The sequence below is a fragment of the Pelobates fuscus genome, chromosome 8 (genome assembly GCF_036172605.1).
Source record: "Pelobates fuscus isolate aPelFus1 chromosome 8, aPelFus1.pri, whole genome shotgun sequence".
Classification (NCBI taxonomy): Eukaryota; Metazoa; Chordata; class Amphibia; order Anura; family Pelobatidae; genus Pelobates; species Pelobates fuscus.
The window spans coordinates 179,845,949-179,867,664 of NC_086324.1; the positions used below are offsets into that span (position 1 = coordinate 179,845,949).

Here is a 21,716-nt window from a genome sequence, read left to right on the forward strand (position 1 = left end):
AATATAGGGAGGGTGTAACCAGGGAGATAGGTGGGGGCACAAGTTAGGTAAGGTAGGATATGGGATGGGAACACTGGGTTCAAAGAGTTATCCATAGTAAATATTCCAGTAATCATGTGTAGGGAATTCGTGGTTGGTATTACGTGGAACGTAGTATATGGGTGCATACTGGGTGAGTGTGGGACTGAACCTGGTTCTATGGGTATTATATGGGAATATAGTATTGGGATACATAGTGAGTGAGTGTGGCACTGATAGAATGAGGTTATTGGGATACATACTGGGTAAGCGTGGCACTGATAGAATGAGGTTGTGTGGGTATTATATGGGAATATAGTATGGGGGTACATACTGAATAAGCGTGGCACTGATAAAATGAGGTTACATAGTTACATAGCTGAAAAGAGACTTGCGTCCATCTATTCAGCCTTCCTCACATTTGTTTTTTGCTGTTGATCCAAAAGAAGGCAAAAAAACCCAGTTTGAAGCACTTCCAATTTTGCAACAAGTTAGGAAAAAAAATCCTTCTTGACCCCAGAATGGCAATCAGATTTATCCTTGGATCAAGCAGTTATTACCCTACATTGAAAGATTATATCCTTGAATATTCTGTTTTTGCAAGTATGCATCTAGTAGCTGTTTGAACATCTGTATGGACTCTGATAAAACCACTTCTTCAGGCAGAGAATTCCACATCCTGATTGTTCTTACAGTAAAAAAACCTTTGCTTTGCCTTAGATGAAATCTTCTTTCTTCTAGTCTAAACGCATGACCTCATGTCCTATGTAAAGTCCGGTTTGTGAATAGATTTCCACACAATGGTTTGTATTGGCCCCAAATATATTTGTATAATGTTATCATATCCCCTCTCAGGCGACGTTTTTCTAAACTAAATAGGTTTAAATTTGTTAACCTTTCTTCATAGCTGATATGTTCCATTCCTTTTATTAATTTTGTAGCCCGCCTCTGCACTTTTTCTAGTGCCATAATATCCTTCTTTAGAACAGGTGCCCAAAATTGCACAGCATATTCAATGTGTGGTCTTACCAGTGATTTATAAAGAGGCAAAATAATATTCTCGTCCCGAGAATGAATGCCCTTTTTCATGCATGACAATACCTTACTGGCCTTAGCCACTGCTGATTGACATTGCACATTGTTGCATAGTTTGTTGTCTATAACAATTCCCAAGTCCTTTTCGTGTGTTGTTACCTCTAATTCCATCCATTAAGGGTATATACAGGTTGTTTGGGTATTATATGGGAATTAGTATGGGGGTACATACTGAGTGAGTGTGGCACTGATAGAATGAGGTTGTGTGGTTATTATATGCGAATATATTATTGGGATACATACTGGGTGAGCGTAGCACTGATAGAATGAGGTTGTGTGGGTGTATTAGTTGCTAGTTTGAGGAGTATTCTGGTGGCCTCTCACCTCCCAACCAGCAGCAATTCTTTGTCCTCAGCCTGAGGTCTCAGCCTTCTCCAGACATCCATTGTGAAGAGAGTGCTGCTACTGTTAAATATTGATGCAAGACTGCTCATGAGAGCCGCCAACATCACAGCTAGCATGAGTCCTCGAAGACCTATGTTATAGAGATTAAGATAATAGATTACAACAGAGAACTGCAAGAGAGATAGACACCCTCAGATTACACCACTCACAGCGAGACATTTCACCAGGTAACCACTGACACATCCTTACAGTACCCTGTACAATGTGTGAGGAAGTGTACGGTTTCTACGGCTGCGCGTGTCTAGGTGTGACCGTGTGCGGTTTCTAGAGGCTGGGTGTGACAGTGTAAGATTTCTAGAGGCTGCACGTGTGGTGGTATACCTTCCTGAAGATGGGTCACTACTGCCTACGGCGCCCCTTCCAGGTGTGATCTGCTCCAGAGTGATTAAAGCTTGCACAGGTTACCGCGGTATCACCCAAACACTAGTCGAGACTTAGTGAAGGGTGATGAAGACTGGTTTAATTATGGCCAGATGGCCCACTTATATACACAGCAAGGGTACAGTCAACCACGCCCAGAACACTCCCACAACATGCCAATGAATCTCTTGTGTCAGCATGACGAAGCATAAAAATCTAAAACATTTAGGAACCCCCACATGCCATACGTCTCCAGGAAGGTCTTCCTGGGGCGCCCAATGTGTCCGAAAAACGCTCGGATCGGATATTGCTAGGCCGAATTAGGTGGAAGTCCAAAGTTCCCCAGTAAGTGGCTAGCCCCCGATCCGGCACAGAGTTCCAGCAGGCTGAATAACATTCCCTGGTCACGCCCACTATACCTCAGCGCCTAGGGAAGGCTGTTAGCAAGACGCTGATTGGGTGTCCCATAACAGCGCGTGTCTGGGTGTGGCAGTGTACGGTTTCTTATAGGCAGCGCGCGTCTTGGTGTAGCAGTGTACGGTTTCTTATAGGCAGCGCGTGTCTTGGTGTAGCAGTGTACGGTTTCTAGAGCCTGGGTGTTGGGTGTGGCAGTGTACGGTGACTAGAATCTGTGCGTGGCAGTGTATCAGGTATAGAATGTATTTGTCTGTATACAGATTCTAAAGCCATCTGATCTAAATTAATTGAGCTGGTGGTAGAGCTCTGTGAACCCAGTAGATGACCAGAGAGGCTCTGGCTCTGAGCAGACCCTCCTCCAGCTAGCAGAGAGATCAAAAGCTCCCTGTCATGCCGAAGCATGAGATGGCATTTGATATATGTAATGAGTTATTTTTTTTGTACATGTTTGGATAACCTTTATTGTTGCCTTTTATCTTACACCAGGCCCAAGCCGTAAAACTACTAAGATAACCATCACTAGAGCTGGACATAGGGCATTGTAAAAGGCATTGGTGCATATGCTCTGAATTTGGGTTCTTCAAAGGACAATATCATTTAAGAAAATATATGGATCGGGCAATAAACTGCCAGGCCAAACCCCTCTGATCCACCCAATGGTCTGCCCACTAAGAACCAACTAGTTTTAAGGTATATATTGAGGATGTTGGACTATCCAGGGAGAGATTTTCTTTTTAACAATTACTTGGAGAACTTTAACATCGGAATGTCCCACAAGAATTATATATAAGCAGTAAATACATGTAAGGATCTCTTGAGCTGTACCTCCGTGTAAAAAACAAAAAATAAGCGCTCTCTTTCTGTAAATGAGCTGCAGTTCACCAACAAGGTGTTCCCCCAATCTTGTGAAACAAGACAGATATTACAAAGTATAAAGGTGAACAGCGCTAACAATAAGTAAAGTACATACGTAATAAGAAATGATGGCCAGTGGTGGAGCTTTAAAGAAACAAAAACAAAATACAATAATAGAGCAATATGTCTTTAAAAATAAAGTGAACGGTAAAGGAGTATTAGATCCACACTCCAGTGAAACTGAAAAAGCCTCGGTGAAACGCGTCAAGTGAGGAAGATTTTAATATTTGATGTAATAAAGTACATATATTCTGTATATACTCCCAGTCACCTTTTTTTGTCCTACTTCCTATTTAACATTTTGCTGCTGCTACTTTTGGGTCCATCATATCCCTAGCTGGGGATTATTCCACCTGAAGCTGTTTTCACTAAAGCAGGTCCTTGCTCTAGTTGATGTAAGTAGGATAATTTCCTTTTTTTGCTAAGTTTATACCTATATACTATACCATATGGTGTATTTGATTTTGTCTTTCATACCACGAATGCTTATAAATATAAGCCTACCAGGAACATCACGCATCAATCCACAGACGGGTATTATTCCGTCCAGGCCCTTACAATAGAGCTCATATAGCTCTTTAAAGTGTGAGTGTGGATCTAATACTCCTTTACCGTTCACTTTATTTATTTATTTATTTTTTAAATTCTTTATTTTTGTTGTGCAGGTGTGTACAGAGCGTTGTCGTGCGCCACAACAGCGTACCATGACCTACAAATACAGATCGTTTAGACAGTGGCATGAAAAAACTTGCACATTTTTGTTTTAAAGACATAGTAGGCAAGACTGATATGTTGAAACGTTAATAAACTGATAAAGAAACAAGAAAGAAGAAAGCTTGCAGCGCCCTTCTCCAGAGCGTTAGTCCTCAGAATTGCTCATAAGAAAGAAAACAGTGGTATTCATAACTGTAGCAGGCTATTCTTTAAGTATTAAACCTAGCATCTTACGAATCATGAATCTTGCTCGCATGTTAAAGTAATAACTAAAGATGCTATAGAATACTCATAGATAGTAGTATTACGGCTTTGCGCATAGCTCGACATTTTAAACGTCCTACACAAAACAAGATGGGAGAACTAAATCAAAAGAACTAACAATGTTAAAACGGCAGGATCTGACATGTATTGAGTTTACTTGTTAGCAATGGCAATAAGAGCGTCCTAAGTCCCATTGTGTATCCAGGCTGGTAGCTGGGCAACGGATATTTGTAAGTCCTCACCCGATGCCGCTGGTGTGCTTCTGGGGGTAATCCTGCATGATGGTTCGCGGTGGGCACCGACCCTTTCGTTCCTCACCATGCGGTCTGCGCCAGGCTGGGGCAAGGGCTGAGGTCTTGCTGTTCTGGCGGTTGGCTCGGCTGCAAACAAAAGACCGCTCTGAGCTTGCCGTGGCTTGGAGGCTGCGGTGTTCGGAGGACGCTAGTGCTGCTAAGTGGTAAGCGGGTCGGGTTTGCCTGGCATTCCCGCTCAGTTGTGTGCGAGGGTGAGTGATGGTGCTTGTGAAGTTTGCCTCTTCTTCCCGCCATCCGGCTCTCCGGCACAGTCTCCGTCTGGCTGCTGCTCTGGGGGTGCGATGTGAGTGTCTGCACAAGCGGCGCCGGGTGGCAGGGCGGATCCATGCCGCCATCTCCTTCACTGCTAGTTGGAATGACCGACCCATGTTGCGGTATTGTGCCCATAGGTTGGTGCAGAGCCTCTGAAAGAATTCTTGGACATGTTTAGGTGGCTTTGTGAAGATGCTTTGTGTCGCGGGCCGCCATCTTGCTTGGGCGCTTGCGGGCTTGGTTGACCGCTGGTTTTGTTGCTTGGTTAAGCCGAGTGGCTGGGGTAGTCGTCCCCATCGAGAATGTTGTTGCGTTTAATGCTCGTTTCAGGCTGTTGCCGTCGTTTGTGATCCAAGTTGGATTGTGAGACAGGCTGATTGGGGCCGGGATAACCCCCACCGGTCCTAGGAGGGGGGGGGCGAGGTCCGATACTTCGGATGTCGCTTGTTTTGGTGGGCCGAGAGAGCGGCCGTCTCTCCCTTGCCCTGTGCAGAGTAGGCCCTAAGACTCTGTTCTGGGAGTTCTGCCGGCATTCAGGCTTGCAAGGTGTCCCCCGGTTCCCCAGACTCTGTAGTACACAGTGAGGCAGGTAAGGGTTCTGGGTTGGGTGTTTTACCCCCGATTTTTGGCAAGAATCCGGATCAGGCTCAGGAGCTCACAGAAAGCATGTCTGCTCAGCTTCCCGGTCAGGCTCCGCCATTTTTAAAGACATATTGCTCTATTATTGTATTTTGTTTTTGTTTCTTTAAAGCTCCACCACTGGCCAGCATTCCTTATTACGTATGTACTTTATTTATTGTTAGCGCTGTTCACCTTAATACTTTGTACCTCCGTGTGCAGCATGGTGGGGGGAGGGCAATAAGAATTTCCTGGAAGCTCTGCGCAGTGACCCCTCCCTGTCAGGCGCTGACACAGATAGGCACTGTGTATATTGGGATGATAATATCTTGTACTGGGAGTCCCTTCCTGTCAACATGCACGGGACCAGGGAGGGAGAAAGATGGCTAGTGGTTCCTAGGAAGTTCAGGGGTGAGCTGCTGAGATTAGCCCCTTTGGCAGGACACTTGGGGGTGGCCAAGACAACATGATCGCCGTATGGATCAACTTGCCCAGGCCTTCCAGACTTTATTGACTCGTACTGCACACCTTCAATCGGAGACACCCTCTGTTCAGGCTTCACAGCATACCGCTGTGGCAGTATCCAGTGGTCAGAGAGCTCCAACTATAAGCTTATCCCCTTCATCTAGATTCAGTGGTGATTTCCAGGTTTTATTAACCAGATAGAGTACCACTTTGAGGCATCTCCTGGTTCTTTCCCATCTGACAGGGCTAAAATCGGATATTTGATGAATCAGCTATCCGGTAAAGCTCTAGCCTGGGCTAATCCCCTATGGGAGAGTGGGAAGTCTATAGCCTACAACTACATAGAGTTCATAACAGAGTTTAAGAGATATATTTTTTTTTTTTTTTTAATTCTTTATTTTTGTAGTGCATAAATTAGTTACAGGCATACATATGGTACCCCAACGGCATTCCATATGCAGGTTTCAAGACATTAGTTACATCAGGGGGTAAATAGACAATGCACTTTTTTTTCTTTTTTTAGTAAAGACGAAATATGCATGAAAAACAGGCGCGTATATCGGGCTTAGAAGACAAGCATATATATCAAGCTTAGAAAACAGGTTAATAAATCAGGCTTTTACCGCAGGCTTTGAAATCAGGCTTTTAAAGCAGGCTTTTAAGTCAGGCTTTTAAATCAGGCTTTTGAACCCGGCTTTTGAAACAGGCCTTGAAAACAGGCTTTCAGATCAGGCTACAGGAGATTAAACCGACGTACAGCTTTTAGTCTGGTTAGCCTTGCATTTTATAAATGTACTACGGTTACCTAACAGTGTAATTACCCTTATTTAATGAGAGGACAATAGGAAGATATTAGGGCAGTTTGCATAGACGCTTCGTTTGCTGCTCTCATTAGTGTGCGCTTAATTGAGGCTCATTGTAAAAAACTATCGGTGTGACAACATGGATAACATAAATGGCTTAATATACCACTGGAGTAACAGTTTAACAATAAATATACCATTGCAAGTAAGGGTTATTATGGGCGTAGGAACGGTGTAAACATGCGACATGTAATCATTATCAGAGTCTGGGTGTTTAACCATAATGGTGGTTGGTAGCGTTCCGGGTTAAGAATACCCTTATACTGCAGTATGATGGGTGCTTTATCCTATGCCCACACTCGGTAAGTCCCGGTTGCTGCCGTAAGGATTCCCTCCTGTTATGCCCCTGGGCATGGTATCTCTTCGTCGGGCGGCAGCTCCGGTAGAGCTCTGAGGGTTTTCCTGCCACACGGCCCCAGGTTTTGCAGCTTTGTCGGGAGGGTGAGCAATCCTGTGATACTGGATGCCTTGGGTGTGCCCTGGTGAAGTGCTCACATGTGTCGCTCGGTTTGTGGTTCCCCTGTAGTCGGTCAGTGAGTGGGAGCGTGCGTTGGAGGACCATGGCGCCATTTCCCGCCTTGCAGATCTCAGGTACCTGCTCCGCCGGACGGCCTCCCTTGATGTCAGGGGTACTCGCCTGTAGTAGCGGCGGCACGTCGTTGGTCGGATCCAGGAGGCTACCGTTAGTTCTGCCCGACGGTAGGTTACTCCTCGGTTAGTCAGCACTTCTTTGAAGATAGCGCAGAGTCGATCAAGGAACCCCAGGTGTGTCATGGGTGGATGCATGAGCGTGCTCCGTTCCTTAGCACTCCGCTTGGTGGCCATTTTGGGAGCGCCTTTTTGGCCTGGTGCCCTTGTGTGCCGTGTAGTCGGCATATCTGCTTTCCGTTGCGGTCGATTTGTCCAGTGGGGACCGGGATGACCCCCGCCGGTCCAGAGGGGGGGGGGGGTATACCGTGATGCAGTTGCTTACGAGGCTTTGTGCCGAGGACAGCGGCCGCCTCTCCCCGGCTTTCTCCCCAGTAGGCCGCATTTGGTTGACCGTGCTTCTGGCTCTGACAGGACCCGGAGTGGTATCAATCTGTTCAGGGGGGCACCCCCGACGTGGGTGGTGCACCCTCGAGGGTTCTTGGGCCATATAGCCCCCGCTTTTGTCCCGTGTTTCTCCGGTCCGACAGGAGCTCGTGCCAAACACGTCCGCACAGCTTGGCGGTCAGGCTCCGCCCCTTAAGAGATATTTTAAACCCCTTGGGAAAGGAAAAAAGGCAGCCAAGGCGCTAATCTGGATAAAACAGGGCAATAGATCCATTGCGGACTATGCCATAGAATTCCGCACACTAGCAACAGAGGTAGACTGGACAAACAGCGGCTTGGTGACTGCTTTCTCTATTAGATGAGACAGCAGCCAAGGATCTTCCAGATCTGCTGGAGGACTATATCATTTATATGATGGATATAGACAACTAACTTAGGGAGAGGGCTAAAACCAGGTCATGGACTAAATGTGCCCCTGTCCTCTCGGCTCCTCATTTCACTCCATCTGCTCCTATAGTTGCAACGAACCCGAACTTATGCAACTTGGAGTGATGAAGCTCTCAGAAGCTGAGAGACAGTACCGTAGGGCTGAGGGTCTGTGCATGTATTGTGGGAAAAAGGGGCATCTGCGCTTAAATTGCCCAATACGTCTGAAAAATTCCCGCACCTAAGCACCGTTAGAGGACCGGCCTTAGGTTTTTGCGTTTTTCTGGTATTTGACTTAGGCTTAGTTTTGACTTCACTGATTTCTGGTATCCTTGCGGGTGCAGGTGAGTTACTGGAGTGGGGTAACTTAGTTAGGAGCATGAGGGGGTTCTTGGACGCCTGGGAGCGTAACACTTAAGCGGCGTGGCCGCTGCCCACTTCTGTGGATAGCCAGATACGGGCGGGCTGGGTGGGAGGTACCCCTGGGGTCGTTGTATCTTCTCCCTCAACGGGGGGGGTGTCTGTTTCAGGCCTGGCTCCTGCGTTACAGGTCGTTCCACCTGTGCTTCTGGTGGTGGTCACCGACTAGCCTGTGGTTGCTGTGTTGGCCTCAGGTGGTGAGGTCGTTCAGGCCGCCCATAGGGCGGTGTACATGTGTTGGTTTGGCCCACTGGGCCTGCATTTGAAGCCGAAGGTAAGGGAAAGAATTTGGAAGGGGGAGTTTGTGGAATTTTTCCTCTTCTCCCCTTGGAGGACCTACCCCCGGCAGAGAAGGATGCTAAGAAATCAGAAAAAGGGGTGGGACCAGATGGACATTGGGCTCTGGCTGGCGATAATGACTCGCCCAGCTTCCCACCAAGGGGGCCTCTCGTCCTTTCTCGGAGAAACCGGCGCAGGGGCTTCACCCTCCGTGTCGGTTGGTCAGCGCAGGATGGGATGTTCCTGGCAATACAATGATAGCCAGTGCAAGTATGGCGCGTGTTGTAGATTGAAGCATGGATCAGGATGCGGGGGATCCCATCCCGCATCCCGCTGCTTCAAGCGAGGAAAGTCTGGGGAGAAGGGAGAGGCCTTGGGCTCTAAGGGCAAGGACGCCGGTGGACGTAGGCGCGATGCTCCCTTGGCTAAACCTTTATAGAAATAAGAAGGGTGGCAAAGTTGCTGCTGGACGGTTTCAGTGAGGGGTTCTGGATCCCTCATCGGGACAGGGTAACGCCTTGTTCTTGTCAGAACCTTTGATAGGTGGGGGACAAATTGGCTAAAGAAGTGGCACTAGGACGCATGGCGTGTCCCTTTCGGGTGCCTCCTCTTCCATATCTTAGGGTTTCAACCCTGGGTGTGGTTCCAAAAAAGGAACCAGGAAAGTTTAGATTCATAATTTATCGCATCCTCATGGGGGTTCAGTAAATGATGATATTGCAGCGGAGCTGTGTACTGTGTCCTATGCTTCGTTGAAAGCAGCAGTGCAGATGGTGCGGGGGGCGGGTCCAGGGGCATTGATGGCAATAACTGACGTAGAGTCTGCGTTTTGTCTCCTTCCTGTTCACCCGGAGTATCATCACCTCTTGGGTTGTAATTTTGAGGGGCAACTATGTGGACCTGTGACTCCCGGTGGGGTGCGCACTTTCGTACTTCTACTTTGAGTGCTTTAGCTCATTTATGGAGTGGGTGGTGAGGGAGGAGTACGGTTGCGATTCCATCATTCATTACCTTGACGGTTTTCTGTGCGTCGGTCCTGCCCATTCTCCGATGTGCACGCAGCTCTTTCAGATGTGCTGATGTGGCATGTTCTTTTGGGGTCCCGCTGGCTCCGGACAAGACTGATCGAGAGAGATTCAATTGTGGGGGAGTGCCGTTTACCTGCGGAGAAGGCGGGAGATCTACGTGTGGCGGTTGAGGCTGCATGGGGCCTCTGAAAAATTTCGTTGTGGCAAGTCACTTCTGGGTAAATTGAACTTTGAGTGTCGGATCATGGGCAGGGTCTTAAACAGGCGTTTGGTGATGGCAATGTCGGGGGTTGTGAGGCCGCACCACTTTGTGCGCCTTACCAGAGCACTGCGAGAGGATTTGGCGGTGTGGAGTGTTTTCTTTAACGGGTATAATGGCAGGTCCTACTGGCAGCAGCCAGGAATTCCGACCTCCATCTGTTCACTGATGCGACTGGGTCAGTGGGGTTTGGGGCCATCCTGGGTAACACAGTGGTGTGCGGAGTCCTGGCATTCAGCGTGTTTGACTAGGAACCTGGCATTCCTAGAGCTGTTCACAATTATGGTGGCAGTTCATCTATGAGGGTGGTCTTTGCCCTTTACAACTTGACAGCTTCCTCCCCTCCGGTGATGTGACTTTTTTTGAGGCGTTTGGGTTTGCGCTGCTTGTCCTTGAATGTTACGTGTAGAGCTGTGCACATCCCGGGTTTTAAGAACATAACAGCGGATGACCTTTCACAGTGGCAGGCGTTTTGGGCAGCCGCACCAGAAGCGGAGGGTTCCTCCTGCCCGGCAGAACTGTGGTACCTTGGCCTGAACAAGTGAGGATTGGTAGATGGGAGTCTAGGAGGTTTCGGTCTTATGTGCGCTTGACCGGGCTGATTGCGTTTTCCCCTGTTCTTTCTCCACAGGGTCCAGCCGACGGGTCTGGTTAGTCGGGCATTCCTATGTCTATTGGGTCCATCTCTGTGCGGGGGTTCGACCTGGTGGGACTCGTCTCGGCCTGTCTACAGAGTTGGCGGACGTCACATGGTTTGGGACTCGGAGCATGAAATGGGGAAAACTGCTTCCGGAAGTAGTTCAGCTTGCGAGTCTGTTGGGTGTCCCGGACGTTTTGGTGATACACTTTGGGGGGTAACGATTTGGGTGCATTGCCAGTATGGGGCGTGGGGCATATGATCAAGCGAGACTTGGTGCGCTTAATGGTTCTGTTTCCAAAGGTTTGTTTAGTGTGGTCTGAGGTGGTGGCCCAGAATTATTGGAGGTGCGCACGCGATCAAAAGGCGATGGAATGCTGCAGGATTAAATTGAATAAGAGGGTTGCAAAGTTTGTACTGCATACTGGGGGTCTCTCGGTGCGCATTTTTAGACGGGAGGCAGCGGCCCATTCTGGCTCTGACTGGGTCCATCTTACCGATGTGGGCCTCGAGTTATTTCATCTAGTGTTACAGGACGTTTTAGAGCAGGATATGGCGTGGTTGGGGGTCGCGTCTTCTGATTTAGGGGTAAGGTCCTTGCCAATCCGGGTTGAAGCAAGAGTACAGGTGGAAAGAAGGAAGGTTGGGGCTGATCCCTCACCTAACCTCTGGTAAATGGTTGGACAAACGGACGTGCCCACTGAGCCAAAGGTGGGCTAGAGGATGGCATGGTGGTAAGGTGTGGCCAAGTGGTGGTTAGGACGAGGGGGAGGGCAGGCACCCAGGAGTACTCGTGTTTGGTGCTGGAATGGGTTGGTAAGGACAAGTCTGTGGTTAAATTGTATATCATGTTGATATTGTTAGTAAATGGTTATCTATTGTTAAAATATATTTGTTAAATTATAAATAAAGCTGTGGCCTGTTTTATACCACAAATATGTCTCCGGTTTTATTGGGGGGAGAATGGATGGTAAAGAAGATTGGTCACACTATTATTATTATTATTATTATTGCCATTTATATGGCGCCAACAGATTCTGTAGCGCTTTACAATATTATGAGGGGGGGGGGGGACTTAACTATAGATAGGACAATTACAAGAAAACTTACAGGAACGATAGGTTGAAGAGGACCCTGCTCAGATGAGCTTACAGTCTATAGGATGTGGGGTGTAAAACCCATTAGGACAGGGAATAGCAATCACTACCACTAACCACTACCTGCACACAAAGGGATGCAGTGTGTGTTTGTGTGTAAGGAATCCATTGTGTGTTTCTGGGTGTGTATGTGGGTTGGGGGATGCATTGTGTGAATCTGTGTTTGTATATGTAAGGGATGCTAGGTGTGTGTCTGTGTATGTAATGTAATGCAGTGTGTCGGTCTGTAAGGGGTGCATTGAGTGCGTGTAAGAGATGCATTAAGAGAAGCAGTATGTGTGTGTAAGGGATGCATTGTGTGCTTCTGTATATGTGTGCAATGGCTGCATTATGTGTGTGTGTTTGTGAAGTATGCATTGTGTGTGTGTAAGGGAAGCATGCAGGGTCGGATTAACATAGGGGTTGATGGAGCTGCAGCTCCAGGCCCAGGCCCATGGAATAGGCCCATTGATTGAAAAAAAAAAAGATTTTTTTACACACTACTCTTGCCAGGTATTTCTCATGTATTTCTTATGGTTGCCAGGTATTTCTCAGAAGTATTTTTCAGGTATTTGAGGCTGCCTAGCCGGTGCCGCTATTGCAGTAATACCGGCAATACAAATGTCTGTCTCTGTATAAACAGAGATTTTTCTGCAATACCAGCGCCAGCCAGTAGGGGTTGTTGTTTGTGTGGAGAGAGGCAGGGATAAGAAGTTACAGAACTTCCCCCCCGCCCTCTCTACACACTGATCCGCGGGGGAGCAGCTCTGCACAGAGAGTCCAGACAGCAGCTCCGAGCCTGCGAGACATGGGGACGGTGAGAGACTTGGGGACGCTGAGACCAAGGGACACTGGGAGACATACGGAACCTGGGACATGTGGGGACCCTGAGACACTAGGGACACTAGGGACACAGTGGCCCCTAGTGTCTCAGTGTCCCCATGTCTCTCAGTGTCCCTGGTGTCCCTAGTGTCTGTGTCCCCTAGTCTCTCCCAGTGTCTTAGTGTTCCAATGTCTCTAAGTGTTCCTAGTGTCCTAGTGACATCGGAACACTTTGAGACACGGGGACACAGACTCTAAGGGACACTGGGAGACCTAGGGATACAAACATTAGGGGACACTGGGTGACATGGGTACACTGACAGACATGGGGACACAGAGACACAGGGAGACATGGGGCACTCCCAGAGTCCCCATGTCTCCCAGCCAGTGTACCAAGTATCTCAGTATCCCAATGTCTCCCAGTGTCCCTGGTGTCTCTCAATGTCCGTAGTGTGCCAGTGTCCCTAGTGACTCAGTGTTTCCTAGTCTCCCAAAGTCCCCTAGTCTCACAGTGTCTCACTGTCCCAATGTCTCCCAGTGTCCCCATATCTCCGAGTGTCTCAGTGTCCCCTAGTATAAAAGAAAAAAATCTCAGGCACTCACTGTGATAGATTTAAGCAGGTTTATTGGATACCGCAACGTTTCGAACTGTACCCAGGTCTTTATCAAGTCTTCAGTGTCCCCTATGCAGAGTGTCTCAGTGCTCCATGTCTCCCAGTGTCCCTGGTGTCTCTGTGTCCGTAGTGTCTCAGTATCCACGAGTCTCTCAGAATCCCCTAGTCTCCCAGTGTCCCCATGTCTCACAGTGCCCCCAAGTGTCTCAGTGTCCCCTAGTATAAAAGAAAAAAATTGCAGGCACTCACTGTGATAGATTTAAGCAGGTTTATTGGACACCGCAACAGTTTGACCTGTACCCAAATCTACAGTGTCCCCTATGTATCACAGTGTCTCAGTGCCCCATGTCTCCCAGTGTCCCCAAGAGTCTCAGTGTCCCCAGGTCTCGCAGTGTTCCCTAGTATCTCAGTGTCCCCATGTCTCCCAGTGTCCCAATGTCCCCTAATGTCCTAGTGACATGGGGACACTGGGATACATGGGGACACAGACATGCCCCCATTTTTGTGTATGTTTGCCCTGTGACAGACCCATCCGTCTGGACTAAACATACTGTGTTCATCTGTTTTGCCATTTGCCTGTATTCCCCGTTCGTATGCCCGGATTAGGGGAATACATTTGTTTGCCGATCGCAACTACCGAACGGACGGCCACCCAGGAGAGAAGTGTGCTGCTCGTTAACCTATTGATCCCAATTAGAACGTTGAGGTTAACCGCAGCCACTTCTCAATTAAGACCGAAGACAGGGTGGTCGTCGTTCGTATGTCGACCACGAGGCGGCGGCCATTTTGACTGTGCGAAAGCCCAGCGGTGTTTGACGGTTATTCCATGGAACCCAAAACGGACACTTACTCAACCGAACACCGCTGTGGCCATCAACTTTCCCTTCTCCATCGCCCGGGATATACGAACGCCGGCCGTTCAGGAATGTTGGCAACACGAATAGACTTGAACTCAGATAGCCGTCCCATGGAGTCAATCGCATACCGAAAGACTATAACAGACTTTGACTCCATGGCGATTGAACTATACGTATGGGATCTGAGCGCTATTCGTCAATAATATACGCTCAGATCCAGGCTATCTGGGGATGGGTTATGCGAATACAAAATGTTCGGCAGTTGTAAAGTTATGGATTTTAATGTCTTTTATAATCTGAAGTTAAAATGGCGATGTGCCTCTGCTCGAGGAGATAATTGAATTACATCCCAATTATCTCCTGAGCAGAGGGAAGGAAACTGTGATGCATGCTGGGAATACTGGGGGGATGTATGTCTGAAATGTCCCCATGTCCTTCTATTATTTCAGTCTTCCATTTGGTCCCTTAGGGGAGTGTCCACCAAGTGGGAGACCTACATAAATACGGGCAGGTAGCCCACAGTAAAGCCAGTTCATGTTTTACCCTCATAATGGAGCTTGGTCTCGTTATTGGGGGGGATTTTATTACCAGCGACTAGAGACTGCTTATGGGGATTATATGCCACTTAGGTCCTATTGCCGTTCGGCTGTAAGTGGCGATTCGTACGACTGGAGCTCAGAAGGTAGAAAGCCGTACCGGTACTGTAGCGGAGAGCTGATTTCCCACAGCTATTCTCCACTTAAGACCCAGTGAGGCTCAGGAACAAGTCAATAGTAAATCCACAAGCAGAGTTTCCAGCAGGTAAAAAGGTACAGCAATATCCCAACAGCAATCCCAATAACTGGACGACACACAGTTTCAGGAGCAGAACTGACAATCTTTTATTCCAGGGTTCCTTATAAAGCATGCTCCCATGCAAGGGAGGGATTCACATCAATTAGGACAGTAACCAATACAGTACTTGTTACCTCCCACACATCTCATCCCCTCAGAGTGACTCATAATCCCCTTAACTTATACAGTATTTTACCCCAAACATGGATGTACCCCTAAACCAACACATAACCTGAATATTAGGGTACCGCTCGGTAGCCCTGATCTGGGTGACTATTATATCCAAAATTCACCCAGATCGGACCAGGGGTTCGGTAGTTAGGTGGAGGGTGAAGTTTGACCGACCGCACACGAGGTGGTATCCGAAAAGGGTTCCATGTGTTTGGGCCCTGCGGTCGGTCTCCGTTTGGCAGTAAAACATACAGTTATATTCGCCATCCGCATTTCAATTCACCTGGATATTGGTTCCCTCGTTCGGTACTTTGTTTCTACCGAATGGGGATTCGTTAGGACTCTCCGTTCGGTAGTTACGGAGCTCTGGAGGTCTCAGCGGTGTTCGGTTGTTTGAGTGTCCGATTTGAGTTCCAGACACTCGACGACCAAACACCGCTGAGAGTTTCATGCGTAAGATGGCCGCCGCTACGTGTATGCATACCGAATGGCGGCCACCCAGATACAATCATAACGAGCTTGTTAACCTGCGGTTATAGAGAATTGTGAACCTTAATTGCCGACACACTTTTCTCTGGGGTGGTCCCTCAGTTCGGTAGTTTCCATATACATAGTGTACGGATGGAAACTACCGAATAACATACGATTAATACATAGAATTATAACAATAGGAAAATTAACATAGGCATGATATACTGAACACAGTCACATAGGCATATTACAGGACAGGCTTACTGTATTCCGCTACAGGTACCGTTCGAGAGTTTGGAGGATTCCCTAACTAGCGGTTCGCATGGTAATGTTACATACGCTACCGACTACAGTATTGTGACTGGGGGATATCTACTAAACGGCGGTTTGGACATTTATTACGGAAGGTACCCCCTCATCTGTCCCTTAGTGGCCCACCCATCTTTCCATTAGTGGTCTCTCCTCGCCCCCCCCCCCCATCTGTCCCTTAGTGGTCTCTCCCCCCCCATCTTTGCCTTAGTGGTCTCTCCCCCCCATCTTTGCATTAGTGGTCTCTCCTTCCCCCCATCTTTCCCTTAGTGGTCTCTCCTCCCTCCCCCTCATCTTTCCCTTAGTGGTCTCTCCTCCCTCCCCCTCATCTTCCCCTTAGTGGTCTCTCCTCTCCCCCATCTTTCCCTTAGTGGTCTCTCCTCCCCTCCCCCATCTTTCCATTAGTGGTCTCTCCCCCACCTCCTACCCATCTGTCCCTTAGTGGTCTCTCCTATCCCGCCCCCCAGTTTCCCTTAGTGGCCCACCCCATCTTTCCCTTAGTGGTCTCTCCCCCTCCCCCATCTGTCCCTTTGTGGTCTCTCCTCCCTACCCCCCATCTTTCCCTTAGTGGTCTCTCCTCCCCTCCCCCATCTTTCCCTTAGTGGTCTCTCCCCCACCTCCCACCCATCTGTCCCTTAGTGGTCTCTCCTATCCCACCCCCCAGTTTCCCTAAGTGTCGTCTCCACTCAGTTCCCTGTTGTGCCTTCTACCTCTCTGAAGTGTGGCTGGGTGGCCCGAACCGCGATACAGGAGCTACAGTTTCCTGTACCCGGTTGGACTAACAGGAAGTGCTCACTGTTCTCTACAATCACGAGACGAGGCTCTGTGTTGAGGGTGAAGTTGAACTGATTTAATGGGAGCCACATGCAGCCTTATATGCAACTCCACATGCAAGGGGTTTCCATGACATATTCCAGGGGCATTCCCCACTGGACCTAAGAGGGGACCGTGACAAAGTATACACTTTACATTAACTCTCAGGTCTAGGACATACTTAGAAAAACACCACAAAATATACGCTTAACAATTAGGTACCCCCTCAAGTCCTATATCCCCAGATAGCCTGAATCTGAGTGCCCAACATATCCAAAAAGCGCTCAGATCTCACAAACGCAGCCGAAACGCCACCGGGGTATAGTTTAGCGCCTGCCCAAAAGAGTTCCATGAATTCAGGCAGAACGGTAGGTCTCTTTCGGGAGTACAAAAGATAATAAAATAACGAAGATAACTGTACGTGCGTACACTGGTCGTGTGCCCCTCATTCGGGAATTTGATCCCACTGAACGCCGCTCTTCTCAGACAAATGGAACCGAACACCTGTGGAGGTGGAAGTCCCAGCAGTGTTCGCGCCATCGAATACCAATAATAGTTCCATACACTTGATGACCAAACACCTCTGTTGGCATTCGCGAGAACAAGATGGCTGCCGCCTCGTATGCGTCCATACGAGCGGCGGCCACCCAGCCGACCACTTCGAATGTTAGGGTAACTGCGCTTTTGTGAAGGTGCGAATGAAGTCAAGCAGGTCAATGAGCGGGTGATCTGTCACACTGTGATTAACATTTATTGTGTCTAAGCTGACCCTCTAAAATCATCCTTGCTTCCTATGCTGTTATGATGAACTACAATCTCCATGTGCTTATGTACCACACAGACACACAGAGAAACGGCAGAGAGAGACACACAGAGACAAAATAGTCAAATACTAACCCTTTGGCATCAGTTGTACCACCAGCTTTGGATATGCAATGTTTGAGCATCCTATATCTGCACCGCATGCAGCCTGACAAGCTGAAGGCTCCACACAGGCTACCTCATCTGTAATAAAAACATTTATAGCAACCTAAAACATCCCCACTATAATGTAAACATTTATAGCAACCAAAACCGTCCCCATTGTACTGTAAACATATATAGCAACCAAAACTGTCCTCACTGTACTGTAAACGTATATAGCAACCAAAACCATCCACACTGTACTGTAAACATATATAGCAACCAAAACCATCCACATTGTAATGTAAACATTTATAGCAACCAAAACCGTCTCCATTGTAATGTAAACATTTATAGAAAGCTAAACCATCCACACTGTACTGTAAACATATATAGCAACCAAATCCATCCACACTGTAATGTCAACATTTATAGCAACTAAAACCATCCACACTGTACTGTAAACATTTATAGCAACCAAAACCATCCACACTGTAATGTAAACATATGTAGCAACCAAAACCATCCACACTGTACTGTAAACATTTATAGCAACTAAAACCATCCACACTGTACTGTAAACATATATAGCAACTAAAACCATCCACACTGTAATGTAAACATATATAGCAACCAAATCCATCCACACTGTAATGTAAACATTTATAGCAACTAAAACCATCCACACTGTACTGTAAACATTGATAGCAACCAAAACCATCCACACTGTACTGTAAACATATATAGCAACCATCCACACTGTACTGTAAACATTTATAGCAACTAAAACCATCCACACTGTACTGTAAACATTTATAGCAACCAAAACCATCCACACTGTAATGTAAACTTTTATAGCAACCAAAACCATCCACACTGTAATGTAAACATTTATAGCAACCAAAACCATCCACACTGTAATGTAAACATATATAGCAACCAAAACCATCCACACTGTACTGTAAATATATATAGCAACCAAAACCATCCACACTGTAATGTAAACATGTATAGCAACCGAAACCATCCACACTGTACTGTAAACATATATAGCAACCGAAACCATCCACACTGTACTGTAAACATATATAGCAACCAAAACCATCCACACTATACTGTAAATATATATAGCAACCAAAACCATCCACACAGTAATATAAACATTTATAGCAACGAAACCATCCACACTGTACTGTAAACATATATAGCAACCAAAACCATCCACACTATACTGTAAATATATATAGCAACCAAAACCATCCACACAGTAATATAAACATTTATAGCAACGAAACCATCCACACTGTACTGTAAACATATATAGCAACCAAAACCATCCACACTATACTGTAAACATATATAGCAACCAAAACCATCCACACAGTAATATAAACATTTATAGCAACGAAACCATCCACACTGTACTGTAAACATATATAGCAACCAAAACCATCCACACTATACTGTAAATATATATAGCAACCAAAACCATCCACACAGTAATATAAACATTTATAGCAACGAAACCATCCACACTGTACTGTAAACATATATAGCAACCAAAACCATCCACACTATACTGTAAACATTTATAGCAACCAAAACCATCCACACTGTACTGTAAACATATATAGCAACCAAAACCATCCACACTGTACTGTAAACATATATAGCAACCAAAACCATCCACACTGTACTGTAAATATATATAGCAACCAAAACCATCCACACTGTACTGTAAACATATATAGCAACCAAAACCATCCACACTGTACTGTAAACATTTATAGCAACCAAAACCATCCACACTGTACTGTAAACATATATAGCAACCAAAACCATCCACACTGTACTGTAAACATATATAGCAACCAAAACCATCCACACTGTACTGTAAACATATATAGCAACCAAAACCATCCACACTGTACTGTAAACATTTATAGCAACTAAAACCATCCACACTGTACTGTAAACATTTATAGCAACCAAAACCATCCACACTGTACTGTAAACATATATAGCAACCAAAACCATCCACACTGTACTGTAAACATATATAGCAACCAAAACCATCCACACAGTAATGTAAACATTTATAGCAACGAAACCATCCACACAGTAATATAAACATATATAGCAACCAAAACCCTCCACACTGTACACACATAGTAACCCAATCAATACCATGGGCAATCTCATCTATTAACACACTAATTCATAATAACCCAATCAATACCACGGCCAATCTCATCTATTAACACACTAATTCATAATAACCCAATCAATACCACGGGCAATCTCATCTATTAACACACTCATTTATAATAACCCAATCAATACCACGGGCAATCTCATCTATTAACACACTAATTCATAATAACCCAATCAATACCACGGGCAATCTCATCTATTAACACACTAATTCATAATAACCCAATCAATACCATGGCCAATCTCATCTATTAACACACTAATTTATAATAACCCAATCAATACCACGGGCAATCTCATCTATTAACACACTAATTCATAATAACCCAATCAATACCACGGCAATCTCATCTATTAACACACTAATTTATAATAACCCAATCAATACCACGGCAATCTCATCTATTAACACACTAATTCATAATAACCCAATCAATACCACGGCCAATCTCATCTATTAACACACTAATTTATAATAACCCAATCAATACCACGGCAATCTCATCTATTAACACACTAATTCATAATAACCCAATCAATACCACGGGCAATCTCATCTATTAACACACTAATTCATAATAACCCAATCAATACCACGGCCAATCTCATCTATTAACACACTAATTTATAATAACCCAATCAATACCACGGCAATCTCATCTATTAACACACTAATTCATAATAACCCAATCAATACCACGGGCAATCTCATCTATTAACACACTAATTCATAATAACCCAATCAATACCACGGCCAATCTCATCTATTAACACACTAATTCATAATAACCCAATCAATACCACGGCAATCTCATCTATTAACACACTAATTCATAATAACCCAATCAATACCACGGCCAATCTCATCTATTAACACACTAATTCATAATAACCCAATCAATACCACGGGCAATCTCATCTATTAACACACTAATTTATAATAACCCAATCAATACCACGGCCAATCTCATCTATTAACACACTAATTCATAATAACCCAATCAATACCACGGCCAATCTCATCTATTAACACACTAATTCATAATAACCCAATCAATACCACGGCAATCTCATCTATTAACACACTAATTCATAATAACCCAATCAATACCACGTCCAATCTCATCTATTAACACACTAATTCATAATAACCCAATCAATACCACGGGCAATCTTATCTATTAACACACTAATTCATAATAACCCAATCAATACCACGGCCAATCTCATCTATTAACACACTAATTCATAATAACCCAATCAATACCACGGCAATCTCATCTATTAACACACTAATTCATAATAACCCAATCAATACCACGGCCAATCTCATCTATTAACACACTAATTCATAATAACCCAATCAATACCACGGCAATCTCATCTATTAACACACTAATTCATAATAACCCAATCAATACCACGGGCAATCTCATCTATTAACACACTAATTCATAATAACCCAATCAATACCACGGCAATCTCATCTATTAACACACTAATTCATAATAACCCAATCAATACCACGGGCAATCTCATCTATTAACACACTAATTCATAATAACCCAATCAATACCACGGCCAATCTCATCTATTAACACACTAATTCATAATAACCCAATCAATACCACGGCCAATCTCATCTATTAACACACTAATTCATAATAACCCAATCAATACCACGGGCAATCTCATCTATTAACACACTAATTCATAATAACCCAATCAATACCACGGGCAATCTCATCTATTAACACACTAATTTATAATAACCCAATCAATACCATG

At 45.7% G+C, this 21,716-nt stretch overlaps 1 protein-coding gene across 1 annotated transcript in view; it reads right to left on the reverse strand.

The window, feature by feature from the left end:
- SLC5A2 (solute carrier family 5 member 2) overlaps nucleotides 1-21,716 on the reverse strand; it is a 116,815-nt gene that overhangs the window by 3,272 nt on the left and 91,827 nt on the right. Inside the window, exons 10-11 of the mRNA XM_063430939.1 lie at nucleotides 17,709-17,816; nucleotides 1,438-1,588 (exon numbers count right to left, since the gene is read on the reverse strand). Coding sequence (XP_063287009.1) covers nucleotides 1,438-1,588; nucleotides 17,709-17,816 — 259 coding nt within the window. The remainder of the gene's footprint in view (nucleotides 1-1,437; nucleotides 1,589-17,708; nucleotides 17,817-21,716) is intronic.